The sequence below is a fragment of the Borostomias antarcticus genome, assembly GCF_949987555.1.
Source record: "Borostomias antarcticus genome assembly, chromosome: 11".
Classification (NCBI taxonomy): Eukaryota; Metazoa; Chordata; class Actinopteri; order Stomiiformes; family Stomiidae; genus Borostomias; species Borostomias antarcticus.
The window spans coordinates 19,952,443-19,974,449 of record NC_140244.1 but is presented as its reverse complement, the minus strand read 5'-3'; the positions used below and the strand labels follow the sequence as shown (position 1 = coordinate 19,974,449).

Genomic DNA, 22,007 nt, shown 5'->3' with positions numbered 1-22,007 from the left:
ACTATAGTGTGTATGTGCTAGAACGATCACAGTGAAAAGCCTGAACCTGCTTTGGACTGACACATGAAGCTTCTCAGCAATATTGTAAAATGGATGAAGCGCTGGTGTGATTAAATTGGCTAAGTTAATTAATGTTATTCAATAGGGTTAAACAAAAAAAAAAGGTGCAATTTTAATTGACTTAACTTCAATGTATCGAGCTCAAGGCCAAATCCAATGACACAGGGTAAGGATAAATGCATTGACGAGCCCTTTTCAAACCCTGTTAATTAATGTCAATTATCTGACATCTTTTTTATCTCTTTTTTTTTGCAATAGACTGGAACTCTTTTTTGACTGGAACTGTTTTTCGGACATGGTTGTTGGAAACACCTGAATAGTGCACGGCAGCTTCCGGCAGTGAGTCTGCCAGGCCTCTCAGCGGTCATCTCACGTTATCAAACTGATACCACCGATGCATAAAGGCCTAACTTAACCAATGCTGGAAGCCCTGCTTTATAGTCACTGATCATTACTGATAATATCTAACTAGTCACACTGCTCCTGAATCAGCACGTTTTGAGGGATGCTATGTCTATTGAAATGCCACTAAGGGTGACATTGTGGCCAAACACACACATTATCTGAAACAGCATACCATACATAAACAAAAATAAAACACTCATATTTCCACAAAAACACTCATGTTCCACATTAAAACCTAATAACCTCACACATAAAATCTATCTATCCACTCAATAGATTGCAGCGATGTATTTTTAGCCACATTAATGGACGGCCCTACAGTGTACTTAAACATTGTTGTGTGGTCTCTATCTACATCACAATCTTGTTGAGCAATACTGAAATTTAGACTAATTATGCTTTGAATAGATTTAATTTGTTCAAATTGCATAGGTTTTTGATTCCAACCTCTCAACTCATAATAAAATCTCAGACTTCTTCCTGCATCATGGAGCTACAGTATGAAGTGATGTACAAGTCACTTTAAGCAACACTAAGAATTAGCTTACTCACTACCCATAATGCTCTCTGAAATATGTGCCGCAACCAAACCATGTTTGTATCATATGGACTGATGTAGAAAAATGTTAATCCAATAAACATAATTTATATTCACAATGAAATAAGTGAGGAAAGAGCAGTGCATATACAGAAGGAAACCAAAGGAGTGACTACATTGCAATAACAACAAAATAATAAGGTCAGTGTAAACAATAATCTCCTTCTGTACCGTGTTTCAAAACATTTCATTTGGAATAATAGTGTACTCTTTAACCAATCCACATAAAATTTTAGCCATCAAAAATACATAGGTGTATGATATTGCAATGCCATTTAAGGTTAAGGAAACAACAAGGTAGAGTGTCTTGCCCTCCATGACATCTAACCAGCCGCTGTCTAAGTAGACACCATATGCGTCAACAGTCACAAATACCATGCAAACAACAATATGAATACAGTTATTAACTTTGAACGTTTTGACAAGTCATATCATAGTCATATGTCCAGTTAGTCTATTTACATTATATGATTCTACTTTAAATATACTGTACTTGTTCAGTCTGTGTAGCTAAACTTTTTTTTCAGACTGTATTCTTCTTTTGAGTGTAGGTAGTATTTGGGTGACACAATTTGTTTGTAACTAGTTTGCTGACTGATCCTGTGTATATCATGATAAAAGCATAGGGAGGATCGCAGGCCTGTGTCCTGATACTTTCTTACCACCAGGGGCTGGGAATAGAATAACAGATCATTCAGTCTGCACTGAAGACCGTGAGCCAGAGCTCCTCATTGACGTCAGCTTGCTATATACATAATGTAGGTACTAACAAGATATGCAATCTATGGGTCTTTGATAACATCTCAAATGAACCATACAAAGGACTTGTTTGTACAGTCCTGATTAGACGAGTTCCAGCAGTGTATTGTTTTACAAAGGGGCTCCAATAGAAATTTGACATTGAGAAGGGGCTCTTTCAACATTCTTACAAAAGTACAATCTATCCCACCAAGTAATGTCTAGTGGAGATTGTTTCCTATCGTAAACTCCATTGATCATGTTTTTTTCTTTTGTGTTGTTGGAGCAAAATCTAGCAAACAGCAAACATACTGTATCCACTTGTGTCAAATGACCCTGCTTGCTATTCAAGTAACCTTAACCCTGTCTACCTTCTCTACACCCCCATGATATGGATTCCTTTCAGGTTTCGTTTTTGGCTCAATATACACATCAATTAGTATAGCAGCATTTGAAATTTCATAACATGTATCTTTAAAACATAACCTTCACATAAATACAGAAAACACCAAGCACTAAATATATTTCAATCTATCGATGAATAAATTAATTCAATAATTGTAATAGTAGATTTTTTCCAAAACAAATATACAAAAAATAATTGATATCTTTACTCATATACTCTATTTCTAATACACAATAATAAATTACAGTGCCCTCCATTGCACAAATCTAATACGTGAAACACTTGTAAATATGAGCTCTACCTGTATGTACATATGTATCTATATATATTTGTTTACAAAAATAATATGACTAAAGTATTAGTCCAGGGTTTATGCTTTTGGCAGTTCCCTTCCCAAATACAATATATATCAAATAAATGTATCTACTGTTGATGAACATTGTGTGAATAACTTGGGAATTTATCATACAGTACTTTGCCACCAGAAATCTGTGCCACCTTGAACTCATTCTGAACATCTGGAATTCCCATTACAGTAAAAGGTTGAATAAAAGTTTTGTATAGATTCAAAATTAGATATAAATTCACTGTTGAATTCAACTTTAAACATAGTTTACAGTATCATAGTCAACTCCATCGCTCCATTTTAGCACTAAAAAAGCATTACTTTTAATATGGCACGATCTCTTATTTGGCAAAAAATTGTAGAATTCACAATTCTAGACTGGAATTAATTTTTAGGAATTAGGAAAAAACAAAACAAATGTATTACTCTTTGAATAATAACACACCAATGTGTTCCTCAGTTAGCAATTTATGCTTTTGATACATATTGTGATAATGTATTCAGATTACTTCCACATGGCATTTTAATATCATTAATATCTTGCATGGATATACTGTACTTACTATATACTTAAGTAATATAGAGACTTTTGAGACATTCACCGTACAGCTCTGTATAATAATTATAATAAAGAGAAGAACTGTCATGCCAAAAAGTGACTGGCTGGCAAAAAACAACCGGCCGTCATCATTACGGCATTCAATTGTTTTGGGCAGCCGGTCACTTTTCGGCATGAGAGGACCAGTAGCTACCTAGAAATGATGTCAATAGGCCCTGATGAAGTGAATCAGTAAGTGCAGAACGCTGGTAGTAATACATATCAAATGGTTGGACAATACACACTATTTACAGTGGTCAGCTCTGGGGTCAAAGGTTGAGGTCACGGTGTATCTCGCAGCATATCAGTCATTCTACAGTACTTTCTCATCTCCAACGCAAGTGAAAACAACAGAGGCTCATAGCATCACAGTATAACAGCCAGGGTTGGGGGTCAACAATTGACAATATCTGATGAAAACTCTAGTTTTGTCACACGACTGGTCTGACACACAGTGTGTGATGATAAACTTGATCAAGCATGCAACCTTTTGAATTGGCCTAGATTATTTGACAAAGCGTAAATTGCTTGACAGAGTTCAAATGAAGATAAAACCAACCCTGATAAAAGTACACTCCCCCTAAGCCTCAATTTAAACTGTCAACATTACTCTCTTTGGCATGGATCAAAGCCAGGGGGCCTCAATAATCCAACCTTTTCTAAGGGAAAAGCACTGCAAATTAAACATTATACAACTGCATATCACACATGGTGAGTGCATATCAAATATGTTTAAGTCAGAGGAGCTGACTCCATCAGACAGTAGAGAACAAAATTAGCACAATTAATTGTATGACATGCTCACTTTTCTTATGGTTTGTTACTAAATGACAAGCTTGAACACTGAAAGTAAAGGACAATAAGGTCAAAAAGTAGATTGGTCAAAAGATTGGTTTCATCTCTGCTCCTCAAATTGCTGTCCTTGTACAGTAGTTGCTTCCCGTGGTCGTATATGAGATATGCTCAAGTCCTCAACTGACTTTGTCCCCAAGGTGACAATCCATAGGAAGACATGTTCATGATGATTGATAAATTATTGACCCCTTCATTAGTGCTACATAAAAAACTCACAACAACACAAGTTAAGTTGTACTGGCAAAATGAATTAACAGATAAATATAGTACAAAATAAACAGAACAAAAATGAGAGACTGACCGTTCCTCTCTTTGAGTGGCCCACATGTAAAAAGAAAGAAAATAACTTCCACAAGATGGATAGAACATACAGTACAACGATGGGGTAGGGGTTGAAAATAAAAGCCCGGTCAGATGAACAGATATGACCATTTGGTTGGGGTTAGTTGGTCTTTGGGATGTGTCCATTCCTCAGTGGGAACTATCATACTTTCTCAGATGCCTGGTGTAAAATTAACCAACTCTTCTGCTATTGGTCAGTGATCTATCAGCTGACAAGTGAAGAACACAGACGGTATGATGGCACGAATCTCTACTCTAGACTGTGGCAAGAGCAGATACGCCTGTATATGATGCTGGTTGGGGTGTGTGAACACCAATGGTCTGGACATAGCTGGTGCTTAAGGGGTGGTGTAGTGGGGATGACCATGATACATAGTGATATGATATGATATGTGATGGTGGATGTGGTGTGAATAATCTTCCAGGAGAGGGTGGGCAGGTGGGTTTGTGTGGGGACGATCTATGCAGATGCTGGGTGAGGGAACGGGTTGGTGTGTGTTTGAGGCTGGCCCTTCAGGAGTAGATGGTGATGACCTCACGTCCACCCCCGCGAACCAGGAGGACCCGATTGAGACCCTCGGTCAGGACCTCGAGGAACTCCATATCTGAGAGAGAGTTAATAAAGGAATATGTAGATATGGGTTTGATTGACGTTGCCTGCCAAATCTACATGCATTGCTCTGTCTCTTTCATACAGAAATATGATAATACAAATGTTTCTACTTGAGCAGTTATCAAATACGTCATGCGGAAGACATGCTAGAATTAGAGGTAGGATACAGTTTTCTTCGCCCATGCGGTTCTTGGGAGGTCCGGGCATGTTGAGCAGGACCAGCTTGGCCTCCTTGGACTTCTTCATGATAACCTCGTTGAGTCTCAGCGCTGTGTGCATGCGCCTCACATTGGACTGGTTCCTGGTGAGACAGCGCTAGTTATGACGTGGGGCAGGAGAGGCAGTGCCAGGAAGCTCGGCGCCTTTATTAAACCTTTCCACAGAATGCCTGAACAATACTCATTCAATGTATGCCATCTCTTTGTTGGCGTTGTTACAGCACAATGCAGAAGTCATGATGTTTAATACTTACAGGCTTTCCCATTCCCTGCAGCATAGTTGGAAGAAAGGGACAAAGTGACTCTTTACATTGAACGTCTGGCTTTACTTGTTTATAGCCCGCTCTGATATTACATGAATAAAAAAAAAAGCTGGCGTGCACACGAACTTCAACAAGATGTTCTAATTGTCTAGTCATGTCAGACTGACGTCTGCGCAGCCTGGGGACTGATGAGTGATGTGATGAGTGAAACAGGAAGGGACAGCGCACTCACGGCTTCATGTTGAAGATGTCTTTGATGCCCTCTGGCTGGGCCGCCGCCTGGTTCTTCCCCTTGTCGGCGTTCTCTTCCGTCCAGCTCCTCTGCATCTCCTCTCCCGGGGTGCCAGCGCCCCCTGGGGGCCCGGTGGGGGAGGTGGGGCTGGTAGCGGTCGGGGTGGCGTTCTTATTGTGGATCAGCTGAACCTGTTCGGGGCGGGAGACAGGGACAGTCTAAGAAGGGAGGGACCGCACAACGCCACGAGAGAGAGAGTGTGAAAGAAAGAAAGAAAGAAAGAAAGAAAGAAAGAAAGAAAGAAAAAAGCAAGCAAGAAAGAATTAAAGAAAGAAAAAAAAGAAAGAAGATAGAAAGAATTAAAGAAAGAAAGAAAGAAAGAAAGAAAGAAAATAAAGAAAGCAATGAAGAATTAAAGAAAAGAAAGAAGATATAAAGAAAAGAAAGAAGATATAAAGAATTAAAGAAAAAAGAAAAAAAGAAAGAAAGAAAGAAAGAAAGAAAGAAAGAGAAAAAGAGAAAAAAAGAAAAAAAAGAAAGAGATACTTGTTAGTACGGGTGAAACACCAAACGATCTGTTGTGGAGTGACACTGTATGTCTCCAAATAATACTGCAGCAGCTAGAGGATACTGTCACAGCCAAAGCATGGGCTCATTCCACAGAAAACAAAGAATTGAACCACACGGGCCAACAAAACATGAACACAGATAAGAGAGAGGGAAGAATGCCGAGCCTGAGAACGAACAGACGGATGGAATAGCTAGTAAGCAGTTTATTTATGGAAAGATAAGAAAGATGAGTACGGGCTTCTTTTCAGAGCGGCGGACCACTGACTGGGCGCATGTCGTTGTTTTAGTACCTCCTCCTCGGGCTTCTCGGCCACGCTGACCCCAGCGGGCTCCTCGCCGGTGCTGTGCTGAGAACGCAGGGTGGACGGGTTCTTACGGCGGATAGACCCACGGGACGAATCGGTGATGCTCTGGATCTAGAATCGTCAACGATACGAGGGGGGGGGGGGGGGGGGGTTAAACTACAACGACTTGGATGTTTGTGATCCAGCAATTGACAGCACTTCAAGGAAAAAAAGAGATGTGAGCAAAGGCCTCTTGTGGCAGCTCTATGTATTTTTAGACTCTTTATTCTGACTATTAAGAGTGATCACATTGGGCAATTGCAGGCAAGGAGTTTTCAACTTGGCTCAGTAATTATAAATGATTTCCTTGCCACCTTGCCTAGTTGGTGGCATCCTGAAATTGAGTGATAATGACTGAGTGAAAACAGGGTTTGTAGGTTTGCTACAATCAGTGTTCCATGTACAGTCATATGAAATCATACATTCACGCAACGACACAGTTGTGTGTACCATACTGTAAGGACATTGCTTCTGTAAGGACATGGCTTGAACCGAACTGTACGGTGTCTGGTCTGACCTCTCTTTCCATCTCATTCTTAGTCAGGTGCATCTGCTTGAGGATTTGCGAGCGTTGCTCCATCACTAAGGTCTTCTCATAGGTGTAGGCCGAGATGTCGCTGTCATGCTAGGGAAGGGAGGACATAGGAGAATATAAACCGTTGTTAAATCCGTGTTGCTTTTGAGACGTGTCTTTTCAATAGACGGGTATGAGAGCCGCCCACCATCTCCACCACCTCCACCTCGGCATCGATACGCAGGTGGTACAGGAAGGTGATCAGGTCTTTCTTCATCTGAATGCTGTTGTCGTCCATTTGGGCCACGGTAAAGATGCGCATCTTGCACTTCCTCCACACCTGTCAAGACAAGGAAGTCCATGACAAACGCTTCATTTATAAACGCTGAAATGTACAGTTGCCATCGCTCTCCACATCCTCCACTTATTTGACCAGAATTGAAACATTTTGATTTTCCTTTCATGTGTCATATTGTCATTAAAATAGTACTGTGCCTTAATCTATTTCCCAAAATGTGTGTGCATGCGTCTGTGTGTTTGTGATTCATTTGCATTTTCAGTGATGGCACCTGGGCTATGGAACAAGCTTCCTCTGAACATCAAGTCCGCCACCACCCTGGACTCTTTTAGAGCACAGCTTAAAACTCACCTCTTTGCCGCTGATGATTTCTAATTCATGTCCTTGTCGTGTGTCTTAACGGTAGATTCTAGATTATTTTGTGTCTCTGCAGTCCTCTGTTCTTGTTTGTTTGTTTCTGTACCCGGGCTGCGCCCCGGGCTGATGTAACAGTTGGTTGGGGGGCGCATTATAAATAAAAATAACATAACATAACATCGTTGCAGAGGTCAGTTCCCACCTTGTGCTGACGCAGGAGGAAGGGGAGGAGCATCAGCATGCCCCCGTCATGGACGATCCACCACACGTCGATGTGTCCCTCGGTGAAGCGCTCGCCGTTGGACGGGTAGGCCGCGATGTTCTTGGGGACGATCAGGGCCAGGCTGGCCGCAGTGGTCTCCCTCACCACCTCTGCTCAGAGCGGGAACGCACGGAGGAGATCGTCGATTAATAACGATCTCGAACCTTTGCTCGAGTTTGAGCGAAGCTCTTTGAACGCTGTGCAGTCATGGTGTTTCACTATGCCCTGGTAGCCAGAGTATCATTTGAAATCCCTGTGTGTGTGAGTGTGTGGGTGTGTCTGTGTGTGTGTGTGTGTGTGTGTGTGTGAGTCTTTCATCTCCAATTGAATTAGTACTAGGAATATGAACAAACAATACACAGAACCTAAGCATTTCACAGTTGAGATCACCTCTGACCACCTCACCGACTCACCAACAAAGTTCCTGAAGCGTTGATTGTCCTCGGCCTGTTTCCAGGTGCGCGGCCAGCTGACCAGAACAGTGTTGTGCTTCAGGCCCCCCAGACCCCCCACCTGGATCAGGTGGGATGTGCCGTCCCTCAGGTTGGATGAGATGACCACCTGGGAGAAACCCTTCACCTTCTCTGTCTCCATTAGCTTCCTCAGGGCCTGGGGGAGACAGCGGGAGAAAGCAGGTGGTCATCGTCTGGTCAGAGACTGGGGAAGATGGTTGGGAGAAAGCCGGTGGTCAGTGTATTGGGATGAGGGTGCTGCAGTAGGCAATATTGGGGGAAACCCTTGCGAACACGGGGAGGACATGCAAACTCCGCACAGAAAGGTCCAGAGACCTTCTTGCCGTGAGGTGACAGTACTAGGTACTGCGCCATTGGCCGCACATGAGCGATTTTGGGGTTCAGTGTCTCACTCAAGGACATTTCGGCACAGTCCGGAAGCTGGGATCGAACCGGGGACCTTGCGATCCCCACCCCCTCCTGAGCTACATGCCGCTCCGTCCGTCCGTCCGTCCGTCCGTCTGTCTGTCCGTCTGTCTGTCTGTCTGTCTGTTTCTTTCCCTCTTAACACTGACCTGGTCTGCCCTCTGGGCCTCTGCGCTGTTGTTGAGGAAGGTGCCCTCCACTGACGTACCAACGATGGTCAGACCCTTCCCTGCCTTTAGCTGATTGGTCAGGGACAGGAGGCGGGGCTGCTCCACGTTCTGCTCTGCGTCCACGCTCACCATAACCAGGATCTGAGGTCTGGAACAGGAAGGAACACCGACTCTGCTACTGAAGCTGACTACAGGACAGGAAGAACCTGCACAGCACTGCACAGGACCTGAACTCACCACCATTGATTTTTATGCTTTATTTCGTTGATTTAAACCCCCCCCCCCCCCCCCCCCCCCCCCTTGAAAAAGATAGCGGGAGCATACTGGAGAAGTACAGAAAGTACGCAAAATTGATAAAGCAAGGGTATAAGGCTGGTATCTGGCCGACAAACCTCCAGTTCTTGGTGTGAGGCGGTCCCTCCTCCAGCCTCATGAGGGCGAAGCGAGCAGCGCTGAGGGAGATGCCACGTATTCCATCACCCCACTCCTTCTCCGCCCTGCCACACAGAGACCAGTCAGGCCGACGAGCAGGAGACTTTCAATCACCACACGCTGCAATAACTAACGCTTGATGTTCAGTTGGGAGAATTAAACATGCTGGTAAATCTGTGTTAAGTCTGTGTGTGTGTGTGTGTGTGTGTGTGTGTGTGTGTGTGTGTGTGTGTGTGTGTGTGTGTGTGTGTGTGTGCGTGCGCTGATAAGGGAAGCCAGTCTGTGTTTCTCTTAAAGCAATGAAATTGATCTATACCACTAAATTAGTACAACTTGACCCGCTGCCAACAGAATTAAGATAAACGATAGAAAACTGAGAAGGACTGTCTCTCTGTTGACCCAGCCAAGCCCCCCCCCCCCACCACAGTCTGATTCAGTAATATACTCTTTGTTTTCCTCATTTCCTCATCCCAAGGTTATTCTCAGAGGACCGGGAGATCGCTCACTCACCCGCAGAACTCGATGTATTTGTAGATGCAGGTGGCGATCACCATGGCAACGATGGCATAGTACCAGGAACAGATGAACATGAGCGACAGACACAAGCTCATGCCCAGGAAGGAGAGCGCCCTACAGGGGGGAAGGAAGTCACATTCTCAGTCTGTTGCTCCGTTCACACCAGAGGGAGAGAATCATAATTATGACCACTGATTCGACGAACAGGAAATCGTATATATTTAGTCCGCAGCTATTGCGCTGACGCCGGCTGTGTATACTGTAAATATAACCGCAGACAGATAAATAACAGTTACCTCACCTGCCTCATCTCACACTCTCTCTTGGCGGCTATTAGGCTAGTTCACAGCTATCCCAAAATCTGATAGCATGGATGTCGGAATGCACACATGCCCACTCACCAGTGGTAGAACTTGAAGCGAGGTCTCCAGTTGGGAGTTCTCAGCAGAGTCTGCAGGGCACAAGCCAGGTTGACAAACATGTAGCACATCAAGAAGAACCTACAGAGAGAGAGTTGGATGAAGATGAGAAAGACGTCCAGCATCAGTAGTCTTGCAGGCGTACAGTGTCCTGAGAAAGCCCTCAGGGAGGGAAGTGACAGGTGCAGCCATCTGCTGGCCTTACATGGAGAGGATAGGAGCCACAGCGTCCAGGGAGGCAATGATGATGCCGATCTCACAGATACTGGCTGTGAGGAGCAGGGCCCAGGTGGGCTCCCCATTTGCCTTGCCATGGCCAAACACCTGAAACACACAACAGACACACACAGTGTGTAATAAAGACAAATGCACGCACGCCCGCATGCACGCTCGCACGCACACGAACACACACACACACACGCACACACACACACACACACACACACACACACACACAAACACACACACACACACACACACACACACAAACACACACACACACGCGCACACACACAAAGTTCACAAAAGCACAAACAAGCGGTCACACACACCACTCCCTCCGGTTACTTTCTAAAGCTCTGGAATAAAAGTTGATTGCAGGAGTTTTCAGTCCTTCTCCCTGCGTCCCTCCCCTCATTCAGGTCACATTGGTCCCCCATACAGGGTCATTAATCACTGTTGTCTCACACTGGGCAGACAGGTCTGCTGCTCCGGCTGGCCCGCTGGTCCTCATTTAATCAGTGGGCGAGAGACAGCTCCCGTCACAGCCAGTCAACCTGAGGCTGGTCCACAGCCTGGCCGTGCATAAGTAATCACTGCTTTCTCCTGAACACTATCAACTTATTTGAGTTGAGTAAGCGTGAGAACTCATATTTTGCGTGTGAGTGTGTGTGTACTGTACATGCATGGGCATGTGTGTGTCTGGCTCATGTGTGGTGTGTGTGTGTGTGTGTGTGTGTGTGTGTGTGTGTACTCACCCTGAGGAAAGGAATGATGCCATCACGAGAGATGGCCTGTAGGAGACGTGGCGCTCCGGTCAAACTCTGAAGCCCCGCCCCACAAGTGGAGAAGAAGGAGCCAAACACAATGACCCATGGGGAAGGCCATGCCAGGGTACCGATCACCAGATTACCGTTGACCCCTTCACCAAACCTGAGGGGAAGATGTGGACAGATTAGCAAATTATACTCATTTTATGACAGCATGTAGCCATGTCTACTGTTAATTTTGTAAATAGAGAAGTCTTTAAAACGTAGCTCAAAACTCAGAAGTAACTGAGGCAGTGTATGTACTTGTCGTGTGTAATATAAACATGACTTACTTGTCCCTCAGGACCACTCCTTCAATACAGGCTCCAAAGAGCACTACAGATGACATGTCTGGGACGAACAGTTAAAGAAAACAAAAAACTATAACCTTTGGTCAAAATTATGACAAAATGAAAACAGTCACTGGAGCTTTAAGACTCAAAAACTACTTTACAAGACGAAAGCTTTTGAAAAAGAGTGATTAGGTTACATGTGCTCTATTCAATCTTTTCAGAGATCAGCCGTTTCAGAACCATGGACAGCTCTTCTGGTCTTCCTGACCATAGGCAAGGATACACACAATGGAGGTGGTGGTGATGGCAGCTATGGTGCCGATGGGGATGGACTTCTGGGCATCACGGAGGTCCCCAGAACGGTTGGATCCAGCCATGATACCTGTGAGGTAAACACACAGGGGGATAGCAGAAGATAGTTTATAGCCTAATGTGTACATTTTTATTTTATTTTACATCTATACACATTTACAGCCTCCCCCCAGGATCAATAACATAGAGAAAGATGAACAGACCCCAACATCTGACTAAGAATGCTTCGCTTTGCTTTAATTACTCCACCCTCAACACAGCTGTTACTTTGCAGTATCAGGTTAAACAAGAACATCTGTCTCCAAATTTAACTAGAGAATTTTGGTGAACAACAACATGCTTCACAAAATACCACATGATTCAAAATGCCTGCTAGAGGGTTTGATCATCCACTGTGCTAAAGGTAGACCAGCACTGCTATAATGACATGGCGCAATGCCTTACAAAACAGATGGATACTATTCAGCAGCTATGCCAGTGGGTTGATAGTGGGTATGTGACTCATGTATTCCCCCACATTTTCTGCTGACGTGTTTTTGGCAAAATGTCCACTTCCTCTCCTTATGCCTCACTCAACTTCACTTGTGTCATCAGTTTGAGAAAATATTTGGATCCTTCCTCACTAGGGTGAGACACTCCCCTTCCTCCGTGTCACTGCAGAGTGCAAACGTATCAGACAAACATTTTCAATTGGATATACTGTAATGTACATCCAAAGCAATTCGCACTGGTCTCCACAAAACACTTACAGTACAATACAGTCAACTGCATACTGTAGATGTCTATATCTGTATGGTATAGGTGAGTCTTAGGTACAGTATCTATACACAATATCTGTATATAGTATATGTAGGTACTGTAGGTAGGTAGGTAGGTAGGTAGGTAGGTAGGTAGGTAGGTAGGTAGGTAGGTAGGTAGGTAGGTAGGTAGGAACTGTAGGTAGATGTATATACATATATACACACACTCTATATGGACAAAAGCATAGGGACACCTACACAGCACACCACATTACACCTAAAGGATTTTTTATAACATCCCATTCTAAATTCATAGGCATTAATATGGAGTTGGTTGCAGATATAACAGCTTCCACTCTTCTGGGAAGGCTTTTTACAAGATTTGTAGTGTGACTATGGGAATTTTTGCCCATTCATCCAGAAGAGTGTTTGTGAGGTCAGACACTGATGTTGGACGAGAGGGCCTAGCTCGCAATCTCCGCTCTAGTTCATCGCAAACGTGTTCGATGGGGTTGAGGTCAGGGCTCTGTGTGCGCCAGTCAAGTATATATACAGTTAGGTCCATAAATATTTGGACATTGACACGCTTTTCATCATTTTGGCTCTGTACACCACCACAATGGATTTGAAATGAAACATTCAATATGTGCTTTAAGCGCAGACTTTCAGCTTTAATTTGAGGATATTTCCATCCAAATCAAGTGAGCGGTGTAGGAATTACACCTTTTATATGTGGCACCCCTCTTTTTAAGGGAACAAAAGTAATTGGACATAATCATAAAGCAATTTGTAATTTTTAATATTTGGTTATAAAATCCTTTGCAGTCAATGACAGCCTGAAGTCTGGAAACCATAGACCACAAGACGCCAGGTTTCGTCCCTGGTGATGCTCTGCCAGTCAGGTCAGGTGATTGACTTTGAGCCATTGCAGAACATTCCACTTCTTTCGCTTTAAAAACTCTTTGGTTGCTTTCGCAGTATGCTTCAGGTCATTGTGTATCTGCACTGTGAAGCACCATCCAATGAATTCTGAAGCATTTGGCTGAATATGAACAGATAATATTGCCTGAAACACTTCAGAATTCATCCTGCTGCTTTTGTCAGCATTCACATCATCAATAGATACAAGGGAACCAGTTCCATTGGCAGCCATACATGCCCACGCCATAACACTACCACCATCATGCTTCACTGATGAGGTGGTGCTTTGGATCATGAGCAGTTCCTTCCCTTCTCCATACTCTTCTCTTCTCATCATTCTGGTACAAGTTGATCTTTATCTCATCTTCCCATAGGATGTTTTTCCAGAACTGTACAGGCTTTTTAGATGTGTTTTGGCAAACTCTAATCTGGTCTTCCTGTTTTTGAGGCTCACAGTACATCTTGCGGTGAACCCTCTGTATTTACTCTGATGAAATCTTCTCTTGATTGTTGACTTTGACACAGATATGCCTACTGTACCTCCTGTGGAGTGTTCTTGATCTGGCCAACTGTTGTAAAGGGGTCCTTCTTCACCAGGGAAATAATTCTTCTGTGATCCAACACAGTTGTTTTCCATGGTTTTCCAGGTCTTTTGGTGTTGCTGAGCTCACCAGTGCGTTCTTCCTTTTTTAAGATGTACCAAACAGTAGATTTGGCCACATAATGTTTTTGCTGTCTCTCTGATGGGGTTGTTTTTATTTACAGCCTAATGATGGCTTGCTTCAATGATAGTGACAGCTCTTTGGCTTTCCTATTGAGAGTTGTCAGCAACAGATTCCAAATGCAAGTACCATACTTGAAATTAACTCTAGACCTTTTATCTGCTCCTTGTAAATGAAATAATGAGGGAATAACACACACTTTGCCATGGAACAGGTGAGCAGCCAACTGTCCAAATACCTTTGGTCCCTTAAAAGGGGGGGACAATATATACAATTGTTTGTAATTCCTACACCGCTTCACCGTTGGATGGAAATACTCTCAAATTAAGGCTGTAAGTCTGCATTTACAGGACATCTTGTTTCATTTCAAATCCATTGTGGTGGTGTATAGGGCCAAATGATGAAACGTGTCAATGTACAAATACATCTGGACCTAACTGTGTATATATAGCCTCTCTCTCTCTCTCTCTCTCTCTCTCTCTCTCTCTCTCTCTATATATATATATATATATATATACACACACACACACACACACACACACACACACACACACACACACACACACACACACATTTAAAGCATATGTAGTATATGGTATACAGTAGGTAGGTAGATAGGTGTCTATAGTATCTGTTTATGGAACAGGCCAGGAGCCAGGACCAGCCCTCGGGATGTTTTCTGTGACCTTTTTTTCCACCATTACTTCTTGTTAGCCTGTATCTTGGGCCATCACAAGGTGATAACAAGCACTCTAAAGTCCTTCCTGTTTGGTCTCAGGGGGCCCAAAAACACTGTAAATGCAAATATTAAGATTCTACAGTGGCATAAATAGTCATACAATTATGAAATTTGGCAAAGAGTAACCTGACACAGGGGAAAGCAAAAAATAAGAGGATTGCAACTCTATTTTAAGATATCACCCACAACATCCTCAAAAAGACAGAAAAAAAGTACAGTCTGCCTGACAAATTGTCATGAGAATTATTATTTTTCAGCACCTTATGGTGAGTATCTATGCCTGGCTTACTGTATAGAACACTTCCCTAGTAGAAGTTCATAAGTGTCAATTTGAGCCCAAGATGACCTTTCTATCTCAAAGATTACACTTTCTGTGGCCCAAAGTCTTCTCTATACTCCGGATCAAAGAAAATTGAATTTTCAGTCACTAGCCCTGGGGGGGGTAAGTGCTATTTCAATCTTAAAATAGAGTTGCAGCAAGCCCCAGAATCTTATTTTCCTGCTGTCCCCTATGTATCAGGAGACTCTCAGCCAAATATCATACTTGTGTGACTATTTATGCCAGTGTAATACATATTACCATTTACATAATTTTACCAGCAACATGTCCCCAAAGTTTTTTTTTGACCAAACGGGGCCGAGTTGGGAGTGCTCGTTAACAACTTGTGATGGCCTATAGAATAGGCTAAGAAATAACAGTGGAAAAAAACATCCAAACAGAAAACATCCTTAGGGCTGGTCCTGGCTCCCGGCCTAGTATAGGTAGGTAGGTAGGTAGGTAAGTGGGTGGGTAGTTGGGTGGGTTCGTGGGTGGGTAGGTAGGAGGGTGGGTGGGTAGGTAGGTAGGTAGATAGGTAGGTAGGTAGGTGGGTAGTTGGGTGGGTTGGTGGGTGGGTAGGTAGGTGGGTCGGTGGGTAGGTAGGTGGGTGGGTGGGTGGGTCGGTAGGTAGTTAGATGGGTGGGTAGGTAGGTAGGTAGGTGGGTGGGTAGGTACAGTAGGTGGGTGACTGGGTAGGTAAGTAGGTAAGTAGGTAAGTAGGTAAGTAGGTAGGTAGGTAGGCAGGTAGGTAGGTAGGTGGATGGGTAGGTAGGTACAGTAGGTAGGTAGCTAGCTTGGTAGATATAGGTAAGTAGGCAGGTATCTATTTAAAGTATCTGTATATGGTATGGGTAGGTAGGTAGGTAGTTAGGTATCTATATAAAGTATCTGTATGGTAAATGAACTGCACTTATATAGCGCTTTTATCCAAAGCACTTTACTCTCATTCACCCATTCAGACACACATTCACAAACCAATGGCGGAAGCTGCCATGCAAGGTGCTAGCCTGGGATTTGAACCGCCGACCCATGATCATTGGACGACCCGCTCTACCTCCTGATCTACAGCCGCCCCAGAATGGTAGGTAGGTAGGTATCTATTTAAAGCAGTGGTTCTTAACCTGGGTTCGATCGAACCCCAGGGGTTCGGTGAGTCAGTCTCAGGGGTTCGGCGGAGGTCAAGACACACACCCGACTCATATGATTCGTGATGACACGCCCCGCTTGGCCATCATTGGCAACAGCAGAAGTCACACTGATTTGCAGTAAATATTCATTATTATGTTTTTGTTTTTGTGTGAAAATCATGTTTTGATGGTTTTGTTCTTTGAACACAGTGATGTTGATGCACGGTTCATTTTGTGCACCAGTAAAATATATACCTATGTTTTGAATTTGAAAAAATCATATTTTATTTTTCCAATTAAGAAGGGTTCGGTGAATGCGCATATGAAACTGGTGGGGTTCAGTACCTCCAACAAGGTTAAGAACCACTGATTTAAAGTATCTGTATATGGTATGGGTAAGTACAGTAGGTAGGTAGGTATCTATATAAAGTATCTGTCTATGGTAATAGGTAGATAGATAGGTAGGTATCTATATAAAGTATTTGTATATGGTAGTAGGTAGGTAGGTATCTATATAAAGTATCTGTCTATTGTAATAGGTAGATAGATAGGTAGGTATCTATATAAAGTATTTGTATATGGTAGTAGGTAGGTAGGTATCTATATAAAGTATTTGTATATGGTATATGAAGTATTTCTATATGGTATATGAAGTACAGTATTTCTATATGGTATATGAAGTATTTCTATATGGTATATGAAGTATTTCTATATGGTATATGAAGTATTTCTATATGGTATGGGTAGAATGGACACAGGCGAAGAGATATATCAATGAGGGTCTGCTCTACTGGGACTGACCTGTCACAGAGGGGAAGTAGATCCCCACCAGCAGGGTGAAGAAGCTGGTGATGTCAGCCAGGACGTAGCGGTTGGAGTTGGTGAGGGGAGCGTCAGGGTCCGCCATGGACGGCACCCCTAGCTTCTCTAAGACCACACCCTTTTCCAGGTAATAGCCAAACAGGTTATCTGTATTACAGAAAAGAGGGAGGAGTCAGAAAGAGGGAGGGGTCAGAGAGGGGAAGGGGTGGAGAGTGAATAGCAGAGTGAATCAGGAAACAGGATTGAGTCAGTTATTGTTATAGAATTCTCTTTTAAGTTGAAAATGGTATAAACATGAAATTGTACTATTTTGCACCTCATGAACTGACTGTGTGAGTCTTACCCGCCAGAATTCCACTGGTGACCCCTGGGATGCCCTGGATCGATGTCACGTTGTTGTTGACAAAGTATTCGTCACAGGTGGCGTTGAGGAACTCAGAGTCACAGAACAGGCGCCACAGCTTGGTGGTAACAGTGCCATTATCCCTTTCTATGACTTTGGCACACACGTCAAAGCCCTTCGAGATCAGGGTTCGATTCCCCAGCACACAGATCCTGTAAGGGACGGTAGACATACTGTAGCATCATTGGCTCTTGAGTTGGGGTGCATATAGAACTTGGTAATATTGATATGTGAACTACGATAGAGCTGTTGAAGAAATCACATATTTATAATAATCGTATCTTTCCTTATTCCAAACCTTAACAGCCAGCTAGGCGAGGCAACGTGAACTCACGGGAAGTCCGGGGGTTCGATGGCGGTCTTGATGACCCCAGCGTACACAGCCAGGATAGACAGGATGACACAGGCCAGGAAAACCAGGGCCAGCTTGTTGACGTACTTGACCCCCACAAACACGACCAGGGCCATGAGACTGAGCACGATGGTCCCGTACACGCGCATGTTGTTGAGCAGAGCTGCCTCAGCCTCGGGCCCCTCCAGGCCCTCCAGTTTAAAGATGGCCGCCTGGGGGACGATGTAGATCTAGAGGAGGAAAAGGGACGAGGACGGAAGAAAAGAGGAAGGTTGGAGAGACAAGCGGGGAGAAAGGAGGATGAGGGTAGCAGGACCAAGAGTGAAACAGAGTAGTTAGGGAAGGAGGAAAGGAGTGAGGGCGGGAGAAAGTGAGCATGAAGACAAGTGAGATATCTCAAACATCAAAGCAATATCAGGAACACAATGAATAATGAACTAGTTATATTTGGCAATGATGAACCTGACAGCTGCGACAGATGGGCCACTGTATCAAAGGATCTATCGAATAATGATGCATTTTCTTCTCACAAATGTCAGAATAAATAATACTCAGACACGTATTGACATGAGATGCTTTATTTAGAACTGGTTAAATCTGTGCTATGTAAATACTGTTGGAACATTTTAACTGCATCATCTTCTACAATTTACAGTTACAATTCTCTCCTACAACACTGGGTACCAACATGGACAGAGCTTCTCCGCATTCATAAATGTTGCATGTTGCCCTGCTCAAAGGTAAAGTGGAGGACAAGGATCTGGAGTATAAAAATGCATGCAAAGTAATGAATGAAAGAGGGTTCCTTACCAACAGTAGCTCTATGGAGCCCAGAATATACATAGCACCCGCAAAGGTCGTTCCCAGGTAGAAGCAGATTCCAACAGCTCCTCCAAACTCAGGCCCAAGGGAACGGGAGATCATGTAGTACGAGCCTCCAGCTGACACACACACACACACACACACGCACGCACGCACACACACACACACACACACACACGCACGCACACACACACACACACACACACACAAACACACACACACACACAGAACCATTGGCACGGTGTTGCTGATACACCTCCCTGTATATTGATTTGTGAAAATGTATCTGTCCAGAATTATTACGATCAGGGATGAGAGTGTATGGCTTTGATTAGGGGGACAAGCCCTGCTAGTCCTGCCACAGAGCTGAACAATGTCCACCTCATCAGATGGCACAAAAATGTAATGGGCTGGAAAGAGCAAGACACACACACACACACACACACACACACACACACACACACACACACACACACACACACACAGTACCTGGTACAACTCCATTTGTTGCAATGGCGCTCATGGAGATGGCTGTCAGCATGGTCTGAAAGGAGAGAAAACACTTTTATATTTGAGCCGGTTCGAGCCATGTCAGCCACCAGGATTCCAGCCGTACAGTACAACATCACACTGAACTATTCAGAATATTGGCGACCTTCAAAATGAATTATACCTCAGTGGTGTAATCAAGATGTCATCAAACAGAACCAGAGCCAGGTGAGGTGAAATGGCACATCTGTCTCTTGACATTACGGTAGATTGACTGTTATCATTATATCTGTGTGTGGGAGCAGCAATGAGTGGCTTGTTATGGTTGGCCGACCCTATGGTTGTCCTTTCAGCTGTGTCCCTGAGTCACACAGGGCCCGGGCTACAGGCTAAATAAAGCATTAATAATGGATGCCGGGCCGGCAGGCCGACTGTTTCTGCTAAAGCTCAGTGATGCAGGTAGGGAATTCCACCGGCCTCGAACCCTGCTAATGGAGGAGAGAAAGAGAGAAAGAGAGAGAGATAATGGAGGGAAGGTAAGTATAGATGGGTGTGAGAACTGGATAGATTGAAACAGTGGGAGAGGAATATCTAGAGAATGAGAGAGAGAGAGAGAGAGAGAGAGAGAGATTGGAAGGAATTAAGTACAGTATACTGTAGGTAGGTGTGGAGAAATGGAGGAAGAAGAGGAATATCTAGAGAATGAGAGAGAGAGAGTGAGAGAGAGAGAGAGAGAGAGAGAGAGAGAGGCAGATGCCGGTGAAAGAGAGAAAAAGTTAATCAAGGAGACAGTGGAGAGAGAAAATCTGGGGGTGTCAGGGGGAGGGATGAGGAGAAAGGCAGAGGGAAAAGAAGGTGAGGATGATGAACAAGAAGACAATTATCTGAAGAGAATAGAAGTGAGCCAGAGAAAGATATAGAGACACTGGAGTCAGGAGAGGGAAAGAGGTGGTTGGACTGACATGGATACTGAATACTGTTGGACAGAAAGAGAGAGAGAGAGGGAGGGAGCAGGAGGGGAAGAGAAGAGATCTTAAAAAGGGTGGTCGAACTGAGATAGCAAAGGCTACTGTACTGTACGTGTATAGGGAGTGACATGGAAGAGAAAGAAAATCACAGATAAAGAAAAAAGAGCGAAAGAGGATGAGAGAACAACAAAACGAGAGAGAGAGAATCGAGGCTGATCAATAACCACAGTGTGTGTGTGTTTCCTGTGACACGCGGTTGTGTGTGAGTGTATAAAACAACCGTTGTGTGTGCACCGGTGTGTAAAATGTGCAATCTGTTCAGTGTTAAGTTCAGAGCTGCCAGGGCTCAAGACGGTGCTAAGTGACTCTGTAATCAGGTCCTAATGAAGTGGCCGTGCTCTCTGTGGACCAGAGATAAGGACCTAATTGTTTTACTGCTATCTATCTGAGCATGCTGTGAGGGTGCTGTGGACCGTCGACTGAGATGATGCACGTCGAACATCCCCAGGCAGAGAGGACATGGATCAGTCATATCCATCAAATGAGGTTATTGTCTAAACAATCCAACTGCCTTTAAGGAAAGGAGAGGGCTTGGGCTGATTTATCTAAACATAAGAAGTCTCCTTCAGCAACATAAATTAGATCATCTGAAAATTGTACAGTAGTCTCTCAGGCTGACCCTGATGTCCTGGTATTGTCTGAATCCCGGCAAAAAAAATCTGATAGTGACTCCTCTGTAGCTCTGCAGCAATTTAATTTATATAGAATCGATAGAGTGGGCAGGGTTGGTGGGGTTGCTATTTATGTAAAATATTGCCTTTCCTCTGTCATAAATGCCATTACTATTCCAAAGTGTTTCTAACTGCTTGTATTGACGGTTGAACTGGGGCCTAGTAGCTCATTGTTTGTGATTAGTGTCTACAGGCCTCCCAAGGCTGAGGTCAGTGCTATTGACAGAATCTCTGATATATTCTCTTTGTATTCAAATTCGGAGATGATAGTGATGGGTGATTTTAATCTGGACTGGCGGAGTGTTGCTTCTGGTTATCTGAAGGAAGTGAGTGGTAATCTGGGCCTTTCTCAGTTGGTCACTGAGACTACTAGGCCGAATCCTAAAAATTATGGTAAATCTATTCTTATTGATTTAATCTTCTTTAACAGATGTGACAGAATTTCTGCTTGTGGTGTTTTTGATTTGGGTATAAGTGACCAGTGTCCTACGGCTTGCGTTAGAACTACAAAGTTGATGAAAACACGGCCACGTATTGTTTTGAGGAGAAATCTTAAATCCTTCAATGCTCAAGCCTTTTTGGATGACATTGACTGTAATAGTCTATTCTCAGCTGAGTCTGATGATGTGAAAGTCGCCCTTGACTCTTTTGTAAAAACATTCAATCACTTTGTAGATAAACACGCCCCTTCTAAACAGACTAGGATTAAAGATAGAATTGCACCATGGTTTTCTAGTGATCTGTCAACCTTGTTTAATGAGAGGAATCGTGCCTGGTCCTATGCC

The 22,007-nt window shown here is 43.7% G+C and overlaps 1 protein-coding gene across 2 annotated transcripts in view; it reads right to left on the bottom strand.

The window, feature by feature from the left end:
• Positions 1–4,861: 4,861 nt before the first annotated feature.
• slc12a5b (solute carrier family 12 member 5b) overlaps positions 4,862–22,007 on the bottom strand; it is a gene marked incomplete at both ends in the record, with an annotated part of 58,691 nt that continues 41,545 nt past the window's right edge. The window contains 22 exons of one of the 2 annotated variants that reach the window (XM_084446010.1): positions 4,862–4,953; positions 5,129–5,262; positions 5,434–5,448; positions 5,675–5,892; positions 6,535–6,660; positions 7,106–7,213; positions 7,311–7,442; positions 7,960–8,129; positions 8,433–8,628; positions 9,047–9,215; positions 9,460–9,564; positions 10,010–10,129; positions 10,417–10,515; positions 10,640–10,758; positions 11,412–11,586; positions 11,756–11,813; positions 12,039–12,137; positions 17,437–17,604; positions 17,801–18,012; positions 18,195–18,442; positions 19,023–19,153; positions 19,524–19,578. In XM_084446010.1, coding sequence (XP_084302136.1) covers positions 4,862–4,953; positions 5,129–5,262; positions 5,434–5,448; positions 5,675–5,892; positions 6,535–6,660; positions 7,106–7,213; positions 7,311–7,442; positions 7,960–8,129; positions 8,433–8,628; positions 9,047–9,215; positions 9,460–9,564; positions 10,010–10,129; positions 10,417–10,515; positions 10,640–10,758; positions 11,412–11,586; positions 11,756–11,813; positions 12,039–12,137; positions 17,437–17,604; positions 17,801–18,012; positions 18,195–18,442; positions 19,023–19,153; positions 19,524–19,578 — 2,949 coding nt within the window. The remainder of the gene's footprint in view (positions 4,954–5,128; positions 5,263–5,433; positions 5,449–5,674; positions 5,893–6,534; positions 6,661–7,105; positions 7,214–7,310; positions 7,443–7,959; positions 8,130–8,432; positions 8,629–9,046; positions 9,216–9,459; positions 9,565–10,009; positions 10,130–10,416; positions 10,516–10,639; positions 10,759–11,411; positions 11,587–11,755; positions 11,814–12,038; positions 12,138–17,436; positions 17,605–17,800; positions 18,013–18,194; positions 18,443–19,022; positions 19,154–19,523; positions 19,579–22,007) is intronic. The other variant, XM_084446011.1, reaches the window with a different exon arrangement.